This window comes from Malaya genurostris, chromosome 1 (genome assembly GCF_030247185.1).
Source record: "Malaya genurostris strain Urasoe2022 chromosome 1, Malgen_1.1, whole genome shotgun sequence".
Lineage (NCBI taxonomy): Eukaryota > Metazoa > Arthropoda > Insecta > Diptera > Culicidae > Malaya > Malaya genurostris.
The window spans coordinates 134,388,520-134,409,004 of NC_080570.1; the positions used below are offsets into that span (position 1 = coordinate 134,388,520).

Below are 20,485 nucleotides of genomic sequence, written 5' to 3' on the forward strand. Positions count from 1 at the left end.
GCTCAAAGTTACCGTTCCAACTTTTTTTGAGGCTTGGTATTTGGAGTGTTAAGGGTACTTGAAAATAATTTACCAAAAAATTATGAAGTATCAAATAAATTATGAAATATCAACTAAATTCACGGACCTCTCGCTGGTGATTTTTATTATCGATCCAACTTAATCAAAACCTGTTAGTAAATAACGAAATGTTTCACTACTAGTAACTATAAATAACTTGGCATGCACCTGGACTCGTACACAATTTGCATCCGTTATTCCATTCCTTATCGTGATAATGATTTTAAAACACGAATGTCACATAGAAGACCTTCAAGATTTGCTTATCACAAAACTAATATAATAAATATTGATAATGTTCGAATAAAACAATCGGTTATCATTACCCTACAAACATGAAACCTATCTTTCATTCATAAAAACCCCACCGAAGAGTGAGATCGCCGGATCTGCGCCTTTGCCAAAATTTCTATACTGCTCTCTTTCTGTCGATCGTTGCAATCCAAAATGCATCACAATTCACAGCAAACAGTGAGTCGTGAGCTACCGACTGGATGAGATGAGTACAGTGTGAGAGATTAACCAGATTCACCCTTAACACAATTATTCTCACTCCGCAGCTCAGCTATCTGACGTGAGCAAACGCAGAGAGAGAGAGAGTGAGTGCCCGAGGTTTTATGCTATTCTGCTTTTGCCATCACAGACTCCGAACCAACTCTGCTAAACGATTTGCCGTCACCGTAGCCGTCGTCGTCGTCGTCGTCGTTGCTGAGGACCTATGCTGAGATTGGTTCCTTTCTCGCGGCTCAGTTCCGACGGTGCATCGATAGTGGGAAGTGCTCTCTCCCCGGGAAAAATTCGTGTTCGCTTCGTTCGGTAGGTCCATTTTTTCGTCCGCTTCTTTTTTTTGGTCGGTGACTATTTGTAAGCTAGGCACACTTGCTGGCGGCTGGTTCGGGCTTCCATCCTTGCCGCGTGCTCGGTCGGTCAGGATCACACTGGTGTGTGGGGTGTGAGATGGTTATTGATTCAAAGCAGCAGTAGGAAAAAAAATACTCGAAAAGGAAGCGGAATAATAAAAGGATAATTTGGCTCGCGACGGTCGTACGTTTTCGCGGAAGGATTGGTGCGGCGGATGCGAGATCTGAGATTTTTGTTTTATTTTTTTTATACTGAATTCACTCACTGTGGTCAGTGGTTTCGGGGGAGGCTTTCTTGTCCACCCACAACACTGTGAGGTGGATTTCGGGTGAGTTTTGAAGCAGGACACGAGCTGGTTTTTTGGTTAAGGAAGCAACAAAGTGATTACGGGGTGCCAAGTGATTATGCGTTTTACTGTTGCTTTGTTTGAGGGCGGAGGAATCAACTTCGGAATCTGATTTATTACAAGTAGGATTCAATTTACCCTCCCGTTCTTAACGACTTTGGCTTCTGGCCGACATCAACAGCAGCGATAAAGATCTAGGCATAGGAAGATTTCAATCGAAGAAGTAGGAGCGAATGCAGTGGTAGTGGAAGAAAATAGCTGTGTGAAAACGACGGTTCCTATATTTATAGCGTAATTCTCGTTTGTTTTCCTTTCCTGTGACCGATCTGGCCAAATTGCTGTTTAGATTTGTTCTTTTTTTTATTTCTTGCTGACAAGGGAGAGTGGCGTGGCGTGCCCCTAGTGTATAATTTCATTAAGTGTTGTTGTTTTTTTTCTCATTCGTCTCGTTCTGGTTTTATAATTAGAAGTCGCTGAGCACTTCTTTCCTCGCATTTTTATTTATTTTTAATTACCCTCAGTTTTATTATGTAAACAAAGTTGTATTTTCGGTTGTTTGACAAACCTCCTGAGAAGAGCCCGAGCATGTTGCGTCAATTCTAGGGGAAAGTGAAGGGAAGCGGTGATACAGTGCAGTGTTATAAAGAAGAAAAAAAAGCCCGTCGAAGAACGGGAGAAAGTCTCTTCCAGAAGGAAGAGTTTAACAAACATCGAAACACGCGCGTGATAAAAAAAATTTAGTTCTTGAGAATGTGAAGCGTCTGAGTTCCGAGAAGAAGAGATCGTTAACCAGAAGAGCAATGATGCAGTTCAAAATTCGTTTCTTTCTCCTGTGCGTGTTCCTGTCGGAAACCATCGGTCACCGGGCTTACCTGAGAAGCTTCCAGACGCAAACCGTCATCGATCCGTGCTACGACGAGGACCGTCCCAGGCGATGCATGCCGGATTTCGTGAATGCCGCCTTCGGTGTTCCAATCGATGCGTCCTCCATCTGTGGCAAAGATAAACCCACTCGGTATTGTGATTACAAAGACCAACTGGCACGGAATGAATCCGTTTGTGACATTTGTGACGATTCCGATCCCACTAAACGATTCTCATCACTTTCGCTGACCGATGTGCACAATTCGAACAATGTAACGTGCTGGCGCTCGGAACCACGTGTTGGTTCCGTTGATCCCGGATCTCAACCGGACAACGTCACGCTAACCCTTTCGTTGGGTAAGAAATTCGAGCTCACCTACGTTAGTTTGATGTTCTGCCCGTACGCCATTCGACCGGATTCGATGGCAATTTTCAAGAGTGCAGATTACGGCAAAACTTGGCAGCCGTTCCAATTTTACAGTTCTCAGTGCCGTAAACTGTACGGACGGCCGATTCGTGCCACCATATCGAAAACCAACGAACAGGAAGCTCGTTGTATTGACCACAATCGTTACAATGCCGACGGTGTTCAAGGTTCACGGATCGCTTTCAGCACCCTGGAAGGACGCCCATCGGCTCAGGACTTTGATTCGTCACCTGTTCTGCAGGACTGGGTAACGGCCACCGATATTCGGGTCGTCTTTCATCGTCTACAGCCTCCCACTACGACCACCATTCTGAAGACTCAATCATCGGAGCAGATCAAGTACAAGAAGAGTGAGTATATCTCGAAGGAAATCTTCACACCACCATCGGCCGGAGTTTCCACCTACGCTCTGTCCGACTTTGCCGTCGGCGGGCGCTGCAAGTGCAACGGGCATGCCTCCAAGTGCATCAAAGGAGTGGACGGCAAATTGGAGTGTGATTGCAAGCACAACACGGCCGGACGTGACTGTGAACGTTGCAAGCCATTCTACTTCGACCGCCCGTGGGGACGCGGCACCGTGCGGGATGCGAACGAGTGCAAAGGTAAGTGGAAGTCGCTCTCGGAAGGGTTTTTTTTATTATTTGCCAAATCCGGGAATGCGGCTACTTTTCCGGACTTGGGGAATGTTTGGTTATTTATTGGGAGTACAAATTAGTGCGGTTCGCTTTTTTTGAGTGCATTTTTTTAAATAAAAAAATAATTTAAAGATCAATCAAAATGTCCATTGCTAGTTACTACTCTTTCCCACTTTAGACAATTTTCAAAATTCATCTCGAAAAAATGTCTTTTTCTCGATTTCTGCGAAAGAAGTAAACCGAACGAACTGCCAGGTCGTGTTGCATCCGTCGGAACAACCAGAGTAATCATAAGAAGCAATGTCAGGAGAATACGGCGGGTGTAGCAACATGTTCCATTGGAGCGTTTCCGAATATTTTTTCACGACAGATGCACAACATGACCTTCGAACCATGAATATTCAGCTTTGGTGTTGATTCGAAGGTCGATGGCAACATTTGACCAGAAATAGCGTAGTATTTTTTCTTCTTGGTGTTATCGTGGAATATTAATTTTTCATCCCCAGTAATAATGTGATGTAAAAACACCTTTTTGGTTGCCTTTGAATCAGCTGCTCGCAAGTGAAATATCACTTTTCATTGTCTCTCAGTTTCAGTTTATAAGGCACCCAACTCTCTTGCTTTTGAATTATTTTCATGAATTTTAATCGTACAGAAACTGCTTGATGAGTCACTTCCAATGGTTCTGTAAGTTCCTCTTGCGTTTGACTCGGATCTTCATTGAGTAATGCCTCAAACTGTTTGTCTTCGAGTTTTTCTGGTTGTCCTGTCTTCAACGCTGAAATCTCTATTATTGATTCATCAAAACCATTCCCTACATGATTTATCAGTTGGAGCATTATTACCATAAACATTTCACAATCATTTGATGTGCTTTAGTTGCACTGTTCTTCCAATTCGAACAGAAAACTAAAATTCCTCGTAAATGCTGCTTAGTTAACACAAAATTGCTCATAATTAACACAGTGAAAAACAAGGTTTCAAAAACAAAAAAAAAACGGTTCTGCATTAACAGGGCGATGGGGGACAAAGCTTTCAAACCGCCATATAAAATAACGATACAAAACCGGTATGCATCGGTACGTACTGGCACGGAAGAAGAAAACACAACACGACTTTACAAACAACGCACACAACGTGTTTTGTTTAATTTCGTATACGCTATAAAGAAAACGAAAACCATCACCGAAGCTGTTAGTTTACTCGCTTTCCTCAGATATAGCGTTACCGATTTTCACAAACTTAGGCTCAAACTAAAGATCCTATGGTTCCATACAATGCTTTAGAATTTCATCCGAATACAACTTTCAATTCCGAAACTACGGGGTAAAGAGTATTAAAAAATATATAGCGTCACTGTAAGCGGCGAAGCCAATAACGTGAAAAAAAATCTAAACAGGGCTCGAAACTGTTCCAAACATTAGTCATTGTTGGTAGACGGCCTACCAAACTAATTCCGGCTATCCTGGTTTCCGTTTTCGGATTCCGGAAACATCGGAAATCGTGTTTAAATACTCCAAAATGGAACTCAAAGATAGTTTGACAGATTTTCACGAACTTAGGTGCAAGTAGAAGGTATTATAATCCCAAATAAAACTCCCAAATTTCATCTGGATCCGACTTCCGGCTCCGGAATTACTGGGCTAAGCGTTAAAAATTTTACCGCTTCCTAAAACGACGAAGCAAAAGAGGGAAAATTACCTTTCAATTAGGTTCAAAACTGTTACAATTTGTTGGTCATATTTGTTACTGGTGATACAAACCGTTGTTTTTAGAACTCTTCAATAGTATCTATTCACTAATATTTTTGGGTTCCGAAGCTTAATGGCGTATAGCAATTTAATTTGATCATTTTCCGGACACTTTTTATGATCAAATTTGACAGACTATCAAATGACAACGAGAAGATCAAGAAGGAACATTGGAAAGTAAAGTGCTGGAGGAAAGTCAGGATTGTTTCGCCGTAAACCATTTCACCAACACCATAAATAATTCTTGAAATTTGTTTTGGTGTGTCAACTCGGAAAATTGTTCATATCAAATCTGTTTTAGTCCACCTAGTATTGATACCTTTCTCATATAACTCATATTATCATGAATACTAATGTGTGCAAAGTTTTGGTATTACATTCCTTTTATGGAATTCGGTCTTACTGTTTCAACAGACTTCGCAGCTGATTCACAGTGTACAGAATCATTGCATTGGTTAGTATTACAATCTTACTGGCATCAATAAACCTGTGTACTGTGGTACTTTTAAATAGATTTTTACCGAATCTTGAATTAAAACCTAAATATTAATAAAAATTTAGAAGAGTTCTTCCCTTTTTAGCAACATTGCTCTGTAAGACGCCCTGTAATTCCGGAACCGTAAGTTAGACTCGATTGAAATTCAATAGCAGTCTATGGGGATATAGGACCATTTTTTTAGGCCTAAGTTTGTAATAACTACACAGAAAAAAATTATGAGTTTTACAGGTGACATAATTCTACAAACGATACAATTTATAACTACTTAACTTCTCAAATGACGCAATATTCCATTCGTACAGAAATTTACTGGTTCCGAGTGTAATGTGCACTCGGTTAGCAAGTAGAGACTGTATGAATTTATATGCACGATTTACCAGCCAAGCAGATATGTGCTTCTGTGGTTCAGTCGACTAACTGGTGTGCTTCGTGAACTAATGTTTTTCGGTTCAAGTCGCGTTGTTGCTATTGATCTTTCGATTTTTATTCCTTTTGTTTTAAAGCCATGTAATTTTCAAATCACACAATTTTACATGTTCTTGGATATAAATTTGTGTGAAATATGACGCTCCATTTATGTGCATCTGATAAGATGTAAAATCACAAAAATATATCCTCACGCTCTGGAATTTTTTCCCGAACCATGGAAGAAATCATTCATCTTCCCCGTATTTAAAAAGGGCAATAAATGTGATATATCTAATTACAGAGGAATTGCCGCTTTGTGTGCTGTATCTAAGCTCTTTGAATTAGTCGTTTTGGATTTCATCATACACAATTGCTCTAATTATAAAGGGTGATTTTTTAAGAGCTTGAGAACTTTTTTAAACAATAAAACGCATAAAATTTGCAAAATCTCATCGGTTCTTTATTTTAAACGTTAGATTGGTACATGACATTTACTTTTTGAAGATAATTTCATTTAAATGTTGACCGCGGCTGCGTCTTAGGTGGTCCATTCGGAAAGTCCAATTTTGGGCAACTTTTTCGAGCATTTCGGCCGGAATAGCCCGAATTTCTTCGGAAATGTTGTCTTCCAAAGCTGGAATAGTTACTGGCTTATTTCTGTAGACTTTAGACTTGACGTAGCCCCACAAAAAATAGTCTAAAGGCGTCAAATCGCATGATCTTGGTGGCCAACTTACCGGTCCATTTCTTGAGATGAATTGTTCTCCGAAGTTTTCCCTCAAAATGGCCATAGAATCGCGAGCTGTGTGGCATGTAGCGCCATCTTGTTGAAACCACATGTCAACCAAGTTCAGTTCTTCCTTTTTTGGCAACAAAAAGTTTGTTAGCATCGAACGATAGCGATCGCCATTCACTGTAACGTTGCGTCCAACAGCATCTTTGAAAAAATACGGTCCAATGATTCCACCAGCGTACAAACCACACCAAACAGTGCATTTTTCGGGATGCATGGGCAGTTCTTGAACGGCTTCTGGTTGCTCTTCACTCCAAATGCGGCAATTTTGCTTATTTACGTAGCCATTCAACCAGAAATGAGCCTCATCGCTGAACAAAATTTGTCGATAAAAAAGCGGATTTTCCGAATGGACCACCTAAGACGCAGCCGCGGTCAACATTTAAATGAAATTATCTTCAAAAAGTAAATGTCATGTACCAATCTAACGTTTAAAATAAAGAACCGATGAGATTTTGCAAATTTTATGCGTTTTATTGTTTAAAAAAGTTCTCAAGCTCTTAAAAAATCACCCTTTACTTCTTCAACTCAGCACGGTTTCATGCCAAAACGATCTACATCTACGAATCTTGTGTGTTATACTTCCTATGTCATTCAGTCGTTACAGGCGCAACAGCAGGTTGACGCTCTATATACTGACTTCTCCGCTGCTTTTATTGCAAAACCAGGAAGACTTGGATTAAGCGGTCCTTTATTGAACTGGCTGTAGTCTTATTTGATTAACCGTACTACGATAGTTAAAATCGGTGACTGCACAGCCGCACCCTTTCTTACCAACTCGGGGGTACCTCAAGGTAGTCACCTCGAACCGTTTTTAGTTTTGCTGTATCTGAATGATTTGAACCTTTCGCTGCAATGTAAAAAACTATCATTCGCCGACAATTTTAAATTGTATCATCCTATTAAAGACCTAAAAGATACCAGATTCCTGCAGAAACAGTTAGATATCTTCTCCAGTTGGTGCGACCTTAATAGAATGGTCCTGAACGCTTCAAAATGTTCCATGATTTCATTCTCACGTAAACGCACAGTAGTTGTATTCGACTATACCATTTCCCGGACTATTCTCAATCGAGAATTTAGGAGTTCTGTTGGATTCAAAATTCAATTTCAAGAATCACGTAGAATATACGATCTCTAAGGCTTCCAAGATGCTAGGCTTCATATTTCGCAATACAAAGAACTTTAATAACATATATTACCTTAAAGCACTATATTGTGCACTGGTTCGCTCTATACTCGAATATGCTGCAGTCGTTTGGGCTCCCTATTATCAACTCGACATCCAACGCATAGAAGCTATTCAGCATAAATTTATTCGGTTTGCAGTCTTCCTTGGAGGGATCCCATCAACCTGCCCAGCTATAGTGTTATTCGCGCACCGAGACATTTATAGAGCTATTTGCGGGTGGACTTGTTACAATCTCAAACTGATTACCCCGAATTGTTACATAAACTGAACCTAGCCATTAATTTTCGCAACCTCCGATCTCATCCATTTCTCAGAATTCAATCTGCTCGCACTAACTACGGCTATAAGGAACCGTTTTCTAGTATGTGCCGTCTATTTAATCGATGTTCTCACTTGTTCGATTTTCACCTATCTCGCAACACCGTGAAAAAAATGTTTCTGAATTACATCTCTACTTCTGAAGTATTAAGGTTAGTAATAGGGGTAGTTTTTTTATTATCAATAATAAGTATATGACATGGTATCTGCTGGATTATTGCGATCTTTCCCACTCCGTCTCTCCACAATCTCCATTGGAAACTAACTAGATTCGCTCATCGAAATTAACTCGGTCGTCCCTTCTACTTTTTCTTTGTCATCCACCATCCGTTTTTCGATCACTAACTAGATCTTCATGCCGATTCTAACACCGTCGTTAGCCCACTCTCGTTTACCACCCCACCCCCTCACCAACCCTTATATAGCATTTACCTATTCACTTTTTTCTTTTCTCTCACTTTTTAAGCAACAGCGCTTTTACTGCTCTGGAATGCTTAGTGTCATCAACTATTTATAGATAGGGTTATAGATTTAGTTTTGTTAGTTTTAATTGTTAGTGTTAAGGCCAAATGTATCTGTTGGATCATTGTAATCTGTTGATAGAAATGAGGAGGTTTTATGCCTGCTGGAGAGAGAGATTGCCAAATTTCATCTCCATCGGGCTTTTCCCTGCTCCAAAGTAAAATAAATAAATAAATAAATAAAAAAATTTCGAACTGTGTAGTTGTAGCATTTCTGGAAAAATAATAATGAGCTGATTGTTATTCGTTTTTACACTGCCATGTGTACAAACTCGCACGTGAAATTGGAATTTGTCTACTTTTCACCCTGCCGCTCCGGAAGTGGAAGTCGGATAATAAATCTAATTTTGTGAAAATAAGTACATAGTTTTGTCACATACACTCATACATGCACAGTCACACACATATACATTTTGCTAAATCAACAAAGTCATTCGAATGATATATTATTATTTAATTAATTATAAATAAAATTAAATAAACCGAATTATTGGAGCATTTTTTTTGATTAACCATTTATCTTGATCAATGAATTCAGTAGCTTTTAAATGCATCTCAGTTTATCGAAATCTGTTTAGCTATCTTTGAGAAAGTTGAACAAAGAGAATAAAAGTTAGAATTGTCGATTGAGTCACTTCTACAATTCAACCATTGTCCTGCCAACTGCATCGATGATCGTTCCATTTGTCATGCGGACTTGATCAATTACCCAATAGCAACTTTCAAACGATCCAGAGATTCTTGAAATCATTTCAGCCATCTCTAAGAAAATTGAGTGTAAGGGAGTGAAGAGTGGACAAAGCGGGAACATTTTGCTTAAATTATTGTTTTAACATTTTAAAGGAAATATTCATTGCGAATGAAAATTTGCGCTATCTTCAATTACTTATAACTTGACTGAAAACTATTATATTATTCGTTACCTTAGAAGTTGTTCAGAACGACTTCAAAATAGTTACTTTATAAAATCTTTGATAACAATAACAATTTATGAAGCAAATATTCCATCAACAATAGATGATTGGAAAATTAGTTATTTTAGTTTCACAGAAAAAAAATTGTGTAGAAACCAACAGGCAAGAGCCGAGTTGTAATTTGTCAGTCACGTCGAATTATTCGACTAAAATCATCGTCAACTGTAAAATGTACTGTGAAAGTAACTGTCAAATAAGATACTCGATAGTTCTATGACAATGTTGAAGTATCGTCAGTCATAGACAGGCGACTCTTGTTGTTTTCTCTCTCATTCTCCCATTTCCTGTTGAAGTAATAAGAAATAAAGAGGGTACTAACATCAACATATATCGATAAAGTTCATTATTCGTTGCAATAAGTCATCGGACTTGAAGTTTATTGACTTAAATAAATATATTTACATGTTTATATTTATATGTTATACATTTTATTTATTTATGCAATTTGCGGAAGTAGTGAGTCAAGCGCTTTCTTTCTTTTCTAATACATATTTGAGGAAAACTATTCTCATACTCATACGTTTGTATCAACGGTGTCATTTACACCGAAGACTGGCTTAAGAAGCGTCTCTTATTGTCAAAAGTTACGGTGGGGTGCCAGCAACCGAACACCTTCCCCTACTACAACAGACCCAACTGATTTCGTAGAAGGAATCGAATTAGAATAAAGAATTACACTGAAATATTGAAATAATAAATATTGTTCTAATATTTTTTTCTAAGTATTTCTGTTAAATTAACGAGCCTCATTTTCAAATAATAATATTGAATGAACTACTTCTGACCACTGGAATTCTGACCTCATATTTTGGACTATTTTTTCAGACAAACAGCTTTCTCTGGAACCCAGTCAAAACGAACGAACTAGTTCTCTATTTTACAGTCATTTGCATACACTTTGAAGTGCAGTGGTCAGTTCCATCACCAGATCTACGCCAGACAATCAGGAATTGATCGTTCCGGCTGTCAAATTTAAATGTCATAAACTGCGGAACATGAAACTAAGAAAAAAATGGGTCTTATCACCCTCTAGACATCTATATAACCAAACAGAACACCTCATCGCCAGAAAAACTTTGGCCTGCTGACGCGATTTCGGGTCGGATCGTCATCAAGAGAGGGGCATTTAGATGCTAATCAGAGTTGCGGTACAGTCAGCATTCCGCTTGGTGTCGGTAGTAGGTCGGGTCATTTGAAGGAAACAGAAGAAAAAAACAAACCCGACTGAATGTCTCATCATACCAATGCCGCTTCCGATGAACTTATTTTTAGTACCCAAAAAAAGAAAAGAAAAAAAAAGAAGTTGTTTAACGATTTAAAATCTTGATTAGGCCACTCATTTTTTTCGCATCACTTATCTTCTCCGATTCCACTGCCCGTTTCGCCAGCCTGTCAAATTAGTGGAATCAGATTAGATCTCATTTCATCCGTGAGTGGAAATCGGATGTGCCTGGGAAGCCGTGCATGCAAAACTCTGCTGTTTTGATTCAAAAATTACCTTCAGAGCCTTCAGTCATGCGGACACTAGTCCGAAACACGAGAGCGGGCCGAATTTCAATTAGGATGCGCTTCAACTCTGTCCGTCTGTCGCCTCCGGGAAGATTCCCATCCCGCGATTGCTACTTCACGTGGCTGTTGTTCGATGGATGCACCTATAATTTTCGAAACCAGTCGAACATTTGCTGAGGTGGTGCTTTGGAAAACACTGCCCTGCCGAATCCCCTCGGTGATGGATACCGAGTGTTGGTTCCCACTGAAGCAAAGCGAGGAATGCTCTGGAATGTGGATGAAGCGATCGATCTCCAATTACCGCATAATAGTTTTGCTGACGTGAGGAGATATTGATTTCAAAGTGAAAATTTCGATTCTCAAAACTAAATATTGTATTACTACAATACTACTAAAGCAGTATCATAGTTAAAATGTAAAAACAGCAATCGCTTCAGTTTAAGTTTGATTTCCATGAGTAAAGAGTACAAATTTTTCCGAATGGATATTTATTTTTAAAAATCAATTACTTTCTCAGATACGACTTATCGTAACAATTGCACAATGACTACCTTTTTGCCGTAAGGTTCCGATTTCCACGTGTATTCGAAAACATGCACAAAACCGCTCTAGCAATGGTCTGGCGTTCTGCTGTCAAGCCGAACGGTACAAATTAAAACTGACAGCAGCTAATTTAAATCACGGCGACGACCCCTTCTGACACTTACTCAACTTCCCCTTATGGGTAGGCATTTTCTTCTAGGTTTTACGTCTATCCCAAATTGAAAGAAAGAAAAAAGAAATACGAGTTTTTATTGGCGTCACTATCCAGTAAACATTGGATCTTTCGGTCAGATCGTTGCGAGCGAGCGAACCGTTTGTCTGTCACACCCGAACGTCAAAGTGTTCGACGAAGCGAAACTGTTTTTTTTCGTGAACTGTTATATGCTTAATTGGCGTTAAAATTAGGGGGTTTTAAGTGTTCTAACAAGATTAGTTAGTTGAATTTCAAACAGGCTAGACGCCCTGCAAAAACGTTTATGATTTTGAAAAAAAATTGATAAAGCATGTAACATTAATTGAGTTCTAGTTGTTTTCAACGATGTTTGTAATATTTCGAAGCATTACATTGACATTCGAGCAATATTAATTCATGCGACATTGAAGCGATGTGACAAGCGATAACCAATGGAGGTAATCATAATTTTTAAACCTCAACATAATTGAACTTAATTCACTTACTGATCAAAATTATTGAAATTATCCAATTGATCTTGTGGGAACTCTGAGTCAGCTGCAGATTTGATTATATGAAATATTTTAAAGTCACCGGCGAACGATAGTTTCATAGATTGGATCGAAAAATTTAGATCATTGAGATACAATAAAAATATAAACAGTCCAAGGTGACATCCTTGAGGAACTCCAGAGGTAACAGCAAATGGTGTGTCCTATTTTCACTATCATTTTACGGCCAGTTAGATATATCTTCTTTCGATTACCACATTAGAACGGGGTAACTAGCAATCACGTATATCAAAAGTTTTTGTAATTCCTGGTAAAAGCTCTACTGAAATAGCAGTTTGTACCACTCAAGATCGGAGAGCATCGAATCGAAATTTTGTCCACAGAAGAAAACATGTGCTAGAACCGCCTTTTCGAAAATTTTGGTTCTATCAAAGTGAAAATTCACCAGTTCGGTCAGCTCGACAAATTGCTGAAACGTTCGCCCATACATAATTTTTTGGGGTTTCCTATTGTCACTCACAAGCTTCAAAAATTTTCACGGAACTTTTTTTTCGAACAAACGATTCACATATGTGAAAGGATGTTTCTTGAAATTCGCGCGAAATCAGCGCAAACGCACCCAAATCTGAGCAGAAACCGCGCTACATCCGCGAAAATAGAAAAATCTGGGAAACCCGCGACATAACCGCTCGACCACAACAACCTTGAAAATTGTTTTTTCTTGCCCTCAAATGGAATGGAATTTTCTTGCCTTCTTTGGTTTCTGTAGGGGAAGGTGTTAGGTTGCCGGCACTCCACCGTAACTTTTGACAGAACGCAGATAGCGTCAATCCGACATATGTTATGTGTGTGAAATAGCAGCACGTTCTTTTTTGTGCCGAATACCGAAGCAAACAGACGCTTGTTCTTTTTGCTACGATGAAAACAAATTTTAATTACGTGAAAATCAACACAAAAGTTTTTTCTGATCTTCTAGTACCATAAACATTATATAACTTTATAGTACCATAAATTGAAAAAAATATTAATCGAAAAAGTGAGTGGATTGAATAATTATGAAGTGAAATCGATCTATTTCGTGATTAAATACCGGATGCTATCAAAATGTTCGCAACCATAGTTTTTTTTGTTATTTTCAAAATGTCTGCTGATTTCAGTTACTTAAACCCCATTTCTTTCGATTAATCGTGAAAAATTGTTAGTTTCTACCTTCGCCGGGATCAAATATAAAAAAAATAGGAAAATTTGCCGGAAAAGTGGGAAATTCCATTAGATTGTTTTGTATGGAACATTGAATTTTCCGTTGAAAAAGTCGTCAATGATTGCTGTTTGGCGCGAAACGAGTTGTTCTGTATGGATATTTCACATGCATACTTGATCCATGTAATTTCGAGCCACGTGGTTTATTTGGTATCAAAACTATTGCTTGCTAAATGATTTGGTGGAATGCATATAACTGTTCTAGCTATGCCGGAAAACTATTCAAGCCCTACCGTTAACAGAGCAACAGTTCTGATTTTGTTTACCAGTACCAAATGAATATGTGCCATATAATCAGTTAGATGAATAATATTGGTAATCGTGGGCGTGAGTTAGACAAATGAAATTATTGAACGAATACGATTCTGCTGCTGAAACAATGGGGACAAACAAAGAGATGTTCCTAGCATCTAGCTTACAAATTATTTAGATAAGCGTATATAATAAATGACAATTAAATACCAATGTTTAGATGATAATTAACGTAATAGATTGATATTGGTAACGTATGTGGGTTATGTATCTGAAGTATTTTAGAATTGGTAAGATAAAGATCAAATTAAAATTATAGCGGAGTCTCTCAAAGCAACCAATAGATTCACAGTATATGAAAACAACCAGTTTCTTGCTTCTTTAAAGTAGACAACTTGAAGGTACAGAACAATTTTTGAGCTAATTTTCTTCCTGTGCTGAGCTAAAGTTCGTTCAGTTGCGTTGGGTAAATTTGAAACTATGGATAATTACATGAAAACGGGCGATTTAGGATACTAGTAATTAACTTTGAAAGTAGCTTGAGATAAATCAATCCCTCTTTCAGAATTTTGGTTTACTTGACCAATTAGAAAATGTAGATCGTAAATATCCTATCTGGATGAGATGATTATGTAGTCATAATAGTTAATAACATGAAATGTATCATTCTGTAATCTGTTTGTACAAAAGATGAGGAGGTTTTATGCCTACATGAGACATAGTGATAGTTTGATAATAACTTATCTCCAATGGGCTTTTCCCTGCTCCGGAAATAAAGAAAATAAAAAGAAAATTATTAGTTGTGAGATCTACTGTCTCTGTTTAATGCATTAGCTCAAAGGAAAGACGACAACTCTGATAGTCACTCCACATATTCGTTTCGCTATAACAGAAGCATTGCACATTTTTCATATTATTTTTTTTAATATTCATTCTCAGAAGCTAACTTATTGCCGTTCCATAATTGCAGACGGAGTACTCAGCAGTACTCTCCTTGTTCGCGCTACTGTAACACAAAAAATGTAGCTCGCATACGGTAGAAAAATGTACTTTGCCGTTGTAGAAAAATGTACATTAGTGCGATAGAAAAATGTACTTTACCGCGGTAGTTAACCGTGGTATCGAAGAACAGTAAGCGCAGCACATTGCCTAATATTCTTCGCTATTTCGAAGATCATTTTCGCTTATGCAGAATGTTTATAAAGTAGTATTGCTAATATCATTTATTTAACCCCGGTTTTAAGCTTTTGATCGCTGCCAGATGGTATTATTGAAGTATTTTTCTCGAACCAAACATGTTTTGAAGTAACTATTTATGTTTTTTTCAAATGAATAAATTATGTAATCGCTGTGAGAATCAACTTTTGAGTAGAGGCTCGTAGGGCCGATAGTCTTATACCGTTTGAATCAGTTCACTTAGTTCGCACAGTGACTGTGTGATTCGTTCAATAAATTATTCATATTTTCTGGACTTGTTAATTGATGGACAAGTAAACTCAAATCGACTTTACTGGTTCCGGAAAGTAGTGGGCGAAAGATATTTTCGAAATGGTTTGATCGATTCTCACTAACTTCGTATAAAATTGAAAGACTAGTTCCGAAATTACATGTTTATACGTGTAAAATAATTCAAACCGTGATATGAACAAAATAATAAAATCAATTAGTATTTCGATCGAAATAAATGAAAAACTCATTCGGAATAGAAATACTCGGAACTCTGCCTGTTAGAAGGTATTGTTATTTTAAGAACAAATTAACGGATTAATGAGTGCGGTTCACAATAAAATATAATCAATAATTTAACACAGTACTAAAGAAACAAATTAGTATAGTAACTTAAACCGCCATAGTTAGATTCATTATACTCTATTTGTACTACCGTCAATCATATGTATTAAAAAAAAAGTTTTGTACTGTGTTACAACATGCAGATCATCCAAATTTATTTCCATTGGTATGATCGCCGTCTTGCTATCCCCGTCAGCTGATTGTTTATTTATATTATTTTTCCAAAGGTGTCGCATTAGAAAGAAAAAAGAAGGTGCACAGATAAAAATATTTTGTGATTTTACATTTATTTTCATGCACATATTTGGAGCAGGTAATTGAATAGAAATTTACATTACAAAACGAAACGGTTTGTAAATATACAGCCTTGTTAAATGAAAAACTAAATGAATTTTAATGTAATTTTAAATCAAACATGGTTTTAAATTAGATTTTCGTTTCAACTGATGTCTATTTCATAGTACTATCGGTTTACATGTCGTGTAAGTTTCATCTTTTCTTTCTGTGTGCTTCGCATATCGCGTTCTCTCTTACAGCAACCTGAGGACCACCTGAAAAGTTTTGACTTATGACCACTACCGTTTTTTACACTTTTCAATGTGTTACGCACTAAACACAGAATTGAGTCAAAATCGGTTATATCAATCGAAAGCTTCCCAAGAAACAAATGCACCTAGTGTTATAAAATATCTAGTATATTTACATGCCTAGAGCCACTTCAGTAAACTCGAAGAAAATTAAATCTCTGATACACAAATAATTTCAACTGCACTGACTCTGTCAAACGGAAACCTTTATGATAATTGTTAGGTTAGGTTAGGTAGAGCTAACACCCACGCTATATCTGAGAAACGCTGGAATGGCGACTTAGCCCACAGTGGGAAGTTTGGGCCACCCTCCTCTAATATGAAAAAATATTGCTGACTTTCGAACAGCTCAACAATAATATCAGTGAAAAGTATCATTTACCGATCGATCGGTAGAGCTGACCTGAGACTAATTTATTCATAATTTTATACTGAATTATTTATCACTCCATACTAAAGTTTGGGAACATTTACATGAAAATTGTAAATACACGAGATTGGTAAGCTGTAGAGCATTACTGCTATTTTGGTTGGTTTGGATTAAAACCTGGTAAAATATCATCTTTGGTCCCACAAAATCGATTTATTTAAGTGTGCTCGAATAAACATTAGGCTTACTGCCCAAAAGATGGAAAATATTTATATATCGAAGACTATATCTTTCTGAAATCGTTATTAGCTTCTCAATTTCAGTAAATTATGTAATTATCCGAAATTTAATTTGTGCTGATGATGGTCGCTAGAAAGCATCCTAAGTAGATTAGTAAAACAAAAGTTTACCATTTGTATTTTTATCCTCATGTTTACCGGAATCAATAAAAAATCAACGCAGATTTTATGAAGAATTATTCTTTTGCTTTGGATTTACTGAAAAAAAAATTTTTTGACGAAAAACGATTTCCACTGCCAGTCACTAAAATTATAAACGTAGCGAAATACTTTACGATTTCTTTAAACTCGACATTTGATTTTTCAAGTTGGGAGAGAGTTGTCCAAGCAATTCTGATTGTTCAACAAAAATACATCTTTAAAGATAGTAACACCGACAAAAGGTTCGAAGAGGGAATCAAATTTCTTCTTGTCCTTTTTTGATTAAACCTAGCTTCTATTGGGTTGTAAACACAGACTAAATATATTGTATGCATGGCTAGATTACAGGCAAAGGCTTCTGTGTTTCCGTTGAAGAGACTTAAAAAGTTCTTTGAAGAATCCCTTAGAAATGTATACGTTCGAAATAAAGATATAACTAGAAATATGTTGCATTCTGAGTGCATTCGCGAAGGTAATAACACCAGTATTGTGCACAACTATTCCGTAATCTGATTTTTCAAAGCCGAAACAAAAATATTTTATCCGATTTTATCATAATTTGTTGATTGGTAGTCGCGCAATCCTCAAAATAACGTGGTAGCTCCACAAATGAAATGATTATTAGTGCAATAACCCTATGTAAGATGAATGCATTTTTATAGCCAAAAATTTTAATCTTTTATTAGTCTGGATTATTCTAAACATAAAATATAGTAACCACAAAAACTTTACAAGATAGGCTCATGCAAATACAATTCTTCATGTAAAAACAGGTCTTGATACCAGATAACGAATTGCATCGTTCAAAAAGATTATCAATAATATCAACGAATTTCTAGTTCAATAAAATATAATCAGTTGTTCAAATGGATAAATAATTCGTTTATACGCAATACGCAGTTTCAAGCAGCAGTACAAGGCCGTACCATCAAGAAAAGGTAGAATGGAGTAGAACAAAATTTAGTTTTACTTTTACCGTTCTGATCGTCGCGGTACTCTCTCTGCGGTAAATGTACCATCAAGCAGTTGTAGCAGGCTGTAGAATTTTGAATGTGTAGAATGTACAAGGATAAATCTGTATAAAATGTTCAAAACGACGAATGTAACAATGAGAGATTCTCTTTGTTTACTTTCTCTTTCGATTATTACGGTACTATTAGCAATCCTTCTCTCCGGGTATTTACAGATAATAATAACTAAAGCTATCATCTTTCAATCTGCATTGAAGAAATTCCCGAAAAAAGCAGGAATATTTCGCAATAATCGAAAGAGAAAGTAAACAAAGAGAATCTCTCATTGTTACATTCGTCGTTTTGAACATTTTATACAGAAATGTATTTTACCGCTACCGTTTGCATCCCTGTCAGCACAAGTAATAACGAGCAAGTCATGCGGCCTCGGAATCAATTTAAATTAGGGTAATCGTACTCTTAGTCTCGTATGTCGAAACGATTAGTTGGAAAGAGATCTTCTATCTATATTCAATGCATTCGGAGATGATTTGGGAACTATCTGTGAATTCGTTTCAACCGTTCATTGTAGGCCGAGAGGATATGAATTAAAAAAAAACTGGCGAAACGAAATTCGACGGGTCAGCTAGTTGATAATAAAGTAATCAAATGAATCAACTTAGTTACTTAATCAGTTGTTAGCTAGGGACTTTAGCTTTAGCCATTGATGTATATGTGTACGCATAATATGCACTTAGTCAGAAGTTATAGGATTAAAATAAAAGGGTGCCGGTAACCGAACACTCTCACCTACAATAATGAAGATGAGTCCCCTGAAATCAATTCTAAATATGTGTCTTTTTACGCTTCTAAATTGCAAATTCAGAAGATGTAAACTAACAAGATACTTTCTGTGTGTGGGTGATTATTCGCTGATTAACCGGGGACAACGGCAAACAGAGTAGCGAAATGTAAAACCTTCTTGAGTATTCAAATTTTTATTTTGACCCGTAGAAGAATCTCCGAAATCGTTTTGAATATATATCAATCCGTGTTCGTCTTTTTAACAGTTATCCGATCCAAACCGCTATCTAAGTTGATCGTGACCTTCGAAGATATCACATTTCACCCCCTCCCAGTTGGACGTTTGATGAATTGACAAAAGGCTCGATTTCAACTAGTCCACTTCATAAATGCACACGGAACCGAGCCAACGTCGAATCAAATTCAAATTCCCGTCCCGTCCTGTCCCGTCCCTCAAACGCTCGTGGAGGATTTGTTTAATACCGGGAGGAACCGATTCGTGAACAATTTATTTACGAGCGACTGAACTGCTAATTAAATCGATTGCTTGCCTATACCCCATGTGACCGACTGTGACTAAACCAATGGCTGGTGTAGCTTTCCAGCGATTTGCGCACTAATTTTAGATCGCGTCATCCAATTCGAACCGAGCGTGCAGGAGTACGTACTAGCCCATAAAACATCGTCAACATCCTCAGCCCTAGCCCCGGTCGTTTCGAAATTCGGAATATTTCGCCTTCGGGAGGGCACTTCCCTCGACAATGATATCATCGAATCGCATTGTGCCGGAGCTCTAGAATCGGCAATCATTCTTCATCGTCTATCGGAGTCTACTCGTCGTCGTATAACGGTCATTAATCTTGGTTTTATTGACACAAAATGAACCAAGCTGTGGTGGTGGTTTGGTGCTGGCGAAGACTCTTCGGTTGCATTTGGGCATTTGGGTTCTGGTCCACGCCAAGCAACGGAAGCTGATAACAATTGGGGTCTAGTTTTCGGATCCGATGCGGGCGACAGTTTTTTTTTCGAATAAAAGCTATTCTTTGTGGTTGATGCATAAATGTGTGTGCGTGTGATAAACACAGTGATTAGTGCAATTAGTGCAATCACGCTGAAAAAAATCTAACGTTAAATGGTTTAGTTAAACAGATCTATTATTTCAGCAATTTATTTCATTCAACCATGTAAATAATTCCATCCCTTGCACACACCTAGAAAAAATCGAGTGCTGAATCATTAAAGTTTACACGCATGCTTGAAGGGCTGGGTATGTTTGACACAAATTGAAATCCTTCTTGTATTTCCGTCACGTGTAATTTCCATTTTTTATACCGATTTCTCGATCGCTGAAGAATTTCACGTTTCACTGCCACATCCCAGTGCGCAACGATAAGAAAAACGAATCACGAATCTGTCAAATCAAAACACAATGCCAGGAAAATGCCACCGACAGGACAAATGCTAAATTAAAACTTTCACAACTCCCCCTTTCCTGCTTCAGCGCTGCCTGGTGCAAAACATTTTCCTTTGAACAAGTTTTGCTTTCTCAGGTGGTGAATTCTGCTACTCCCCGTAGTAGTAGTAGTAGTAGTCATTCGCTGGAAGAATCTGAATCAGAGCCGAGCACTTTTCCGTCATGTACCGAG

At 37.7% G+C, this 20,485-nt stretch overlaps 1 protein-coding gene across 9 annotated transcripts in view; it reads left to right on the forward strand.

The window, feature by feature from the left end:
* Positions 1 to 754: 754 nt before the first annotated feature.
* The window catches only part of LOC131425834 (netrin-B-like), a 212,708-nt gene continuing 192,977 nt past the window's right edge, over positions 755 to 20,485 (forward strand). Inside the window, exons 1-2 of one of the 9 annotated variants that reach the window (XM_058588043.1) lie at positions 755 to 876; positions 1,789 to 3,160. In XM_058588043.1, coding sequence (XP_058444026.1) covers positions 2,068 to 3,160 — 1,093 coding nt within the window. In that variant the 5' untranslated portion in view covers positions 755 to 876; positions 1,789 to 2,067. Of the gene's footprint in view, positions 1,250 to 1,448; positions 3,161 to 20,485 lie in introns of all 9 variants that reach the window. The other 8 variants (XM_058588048.1, XM_058588045.1, XM_058588047.1 and 5 more) reach the window with 8 other exon arrangements.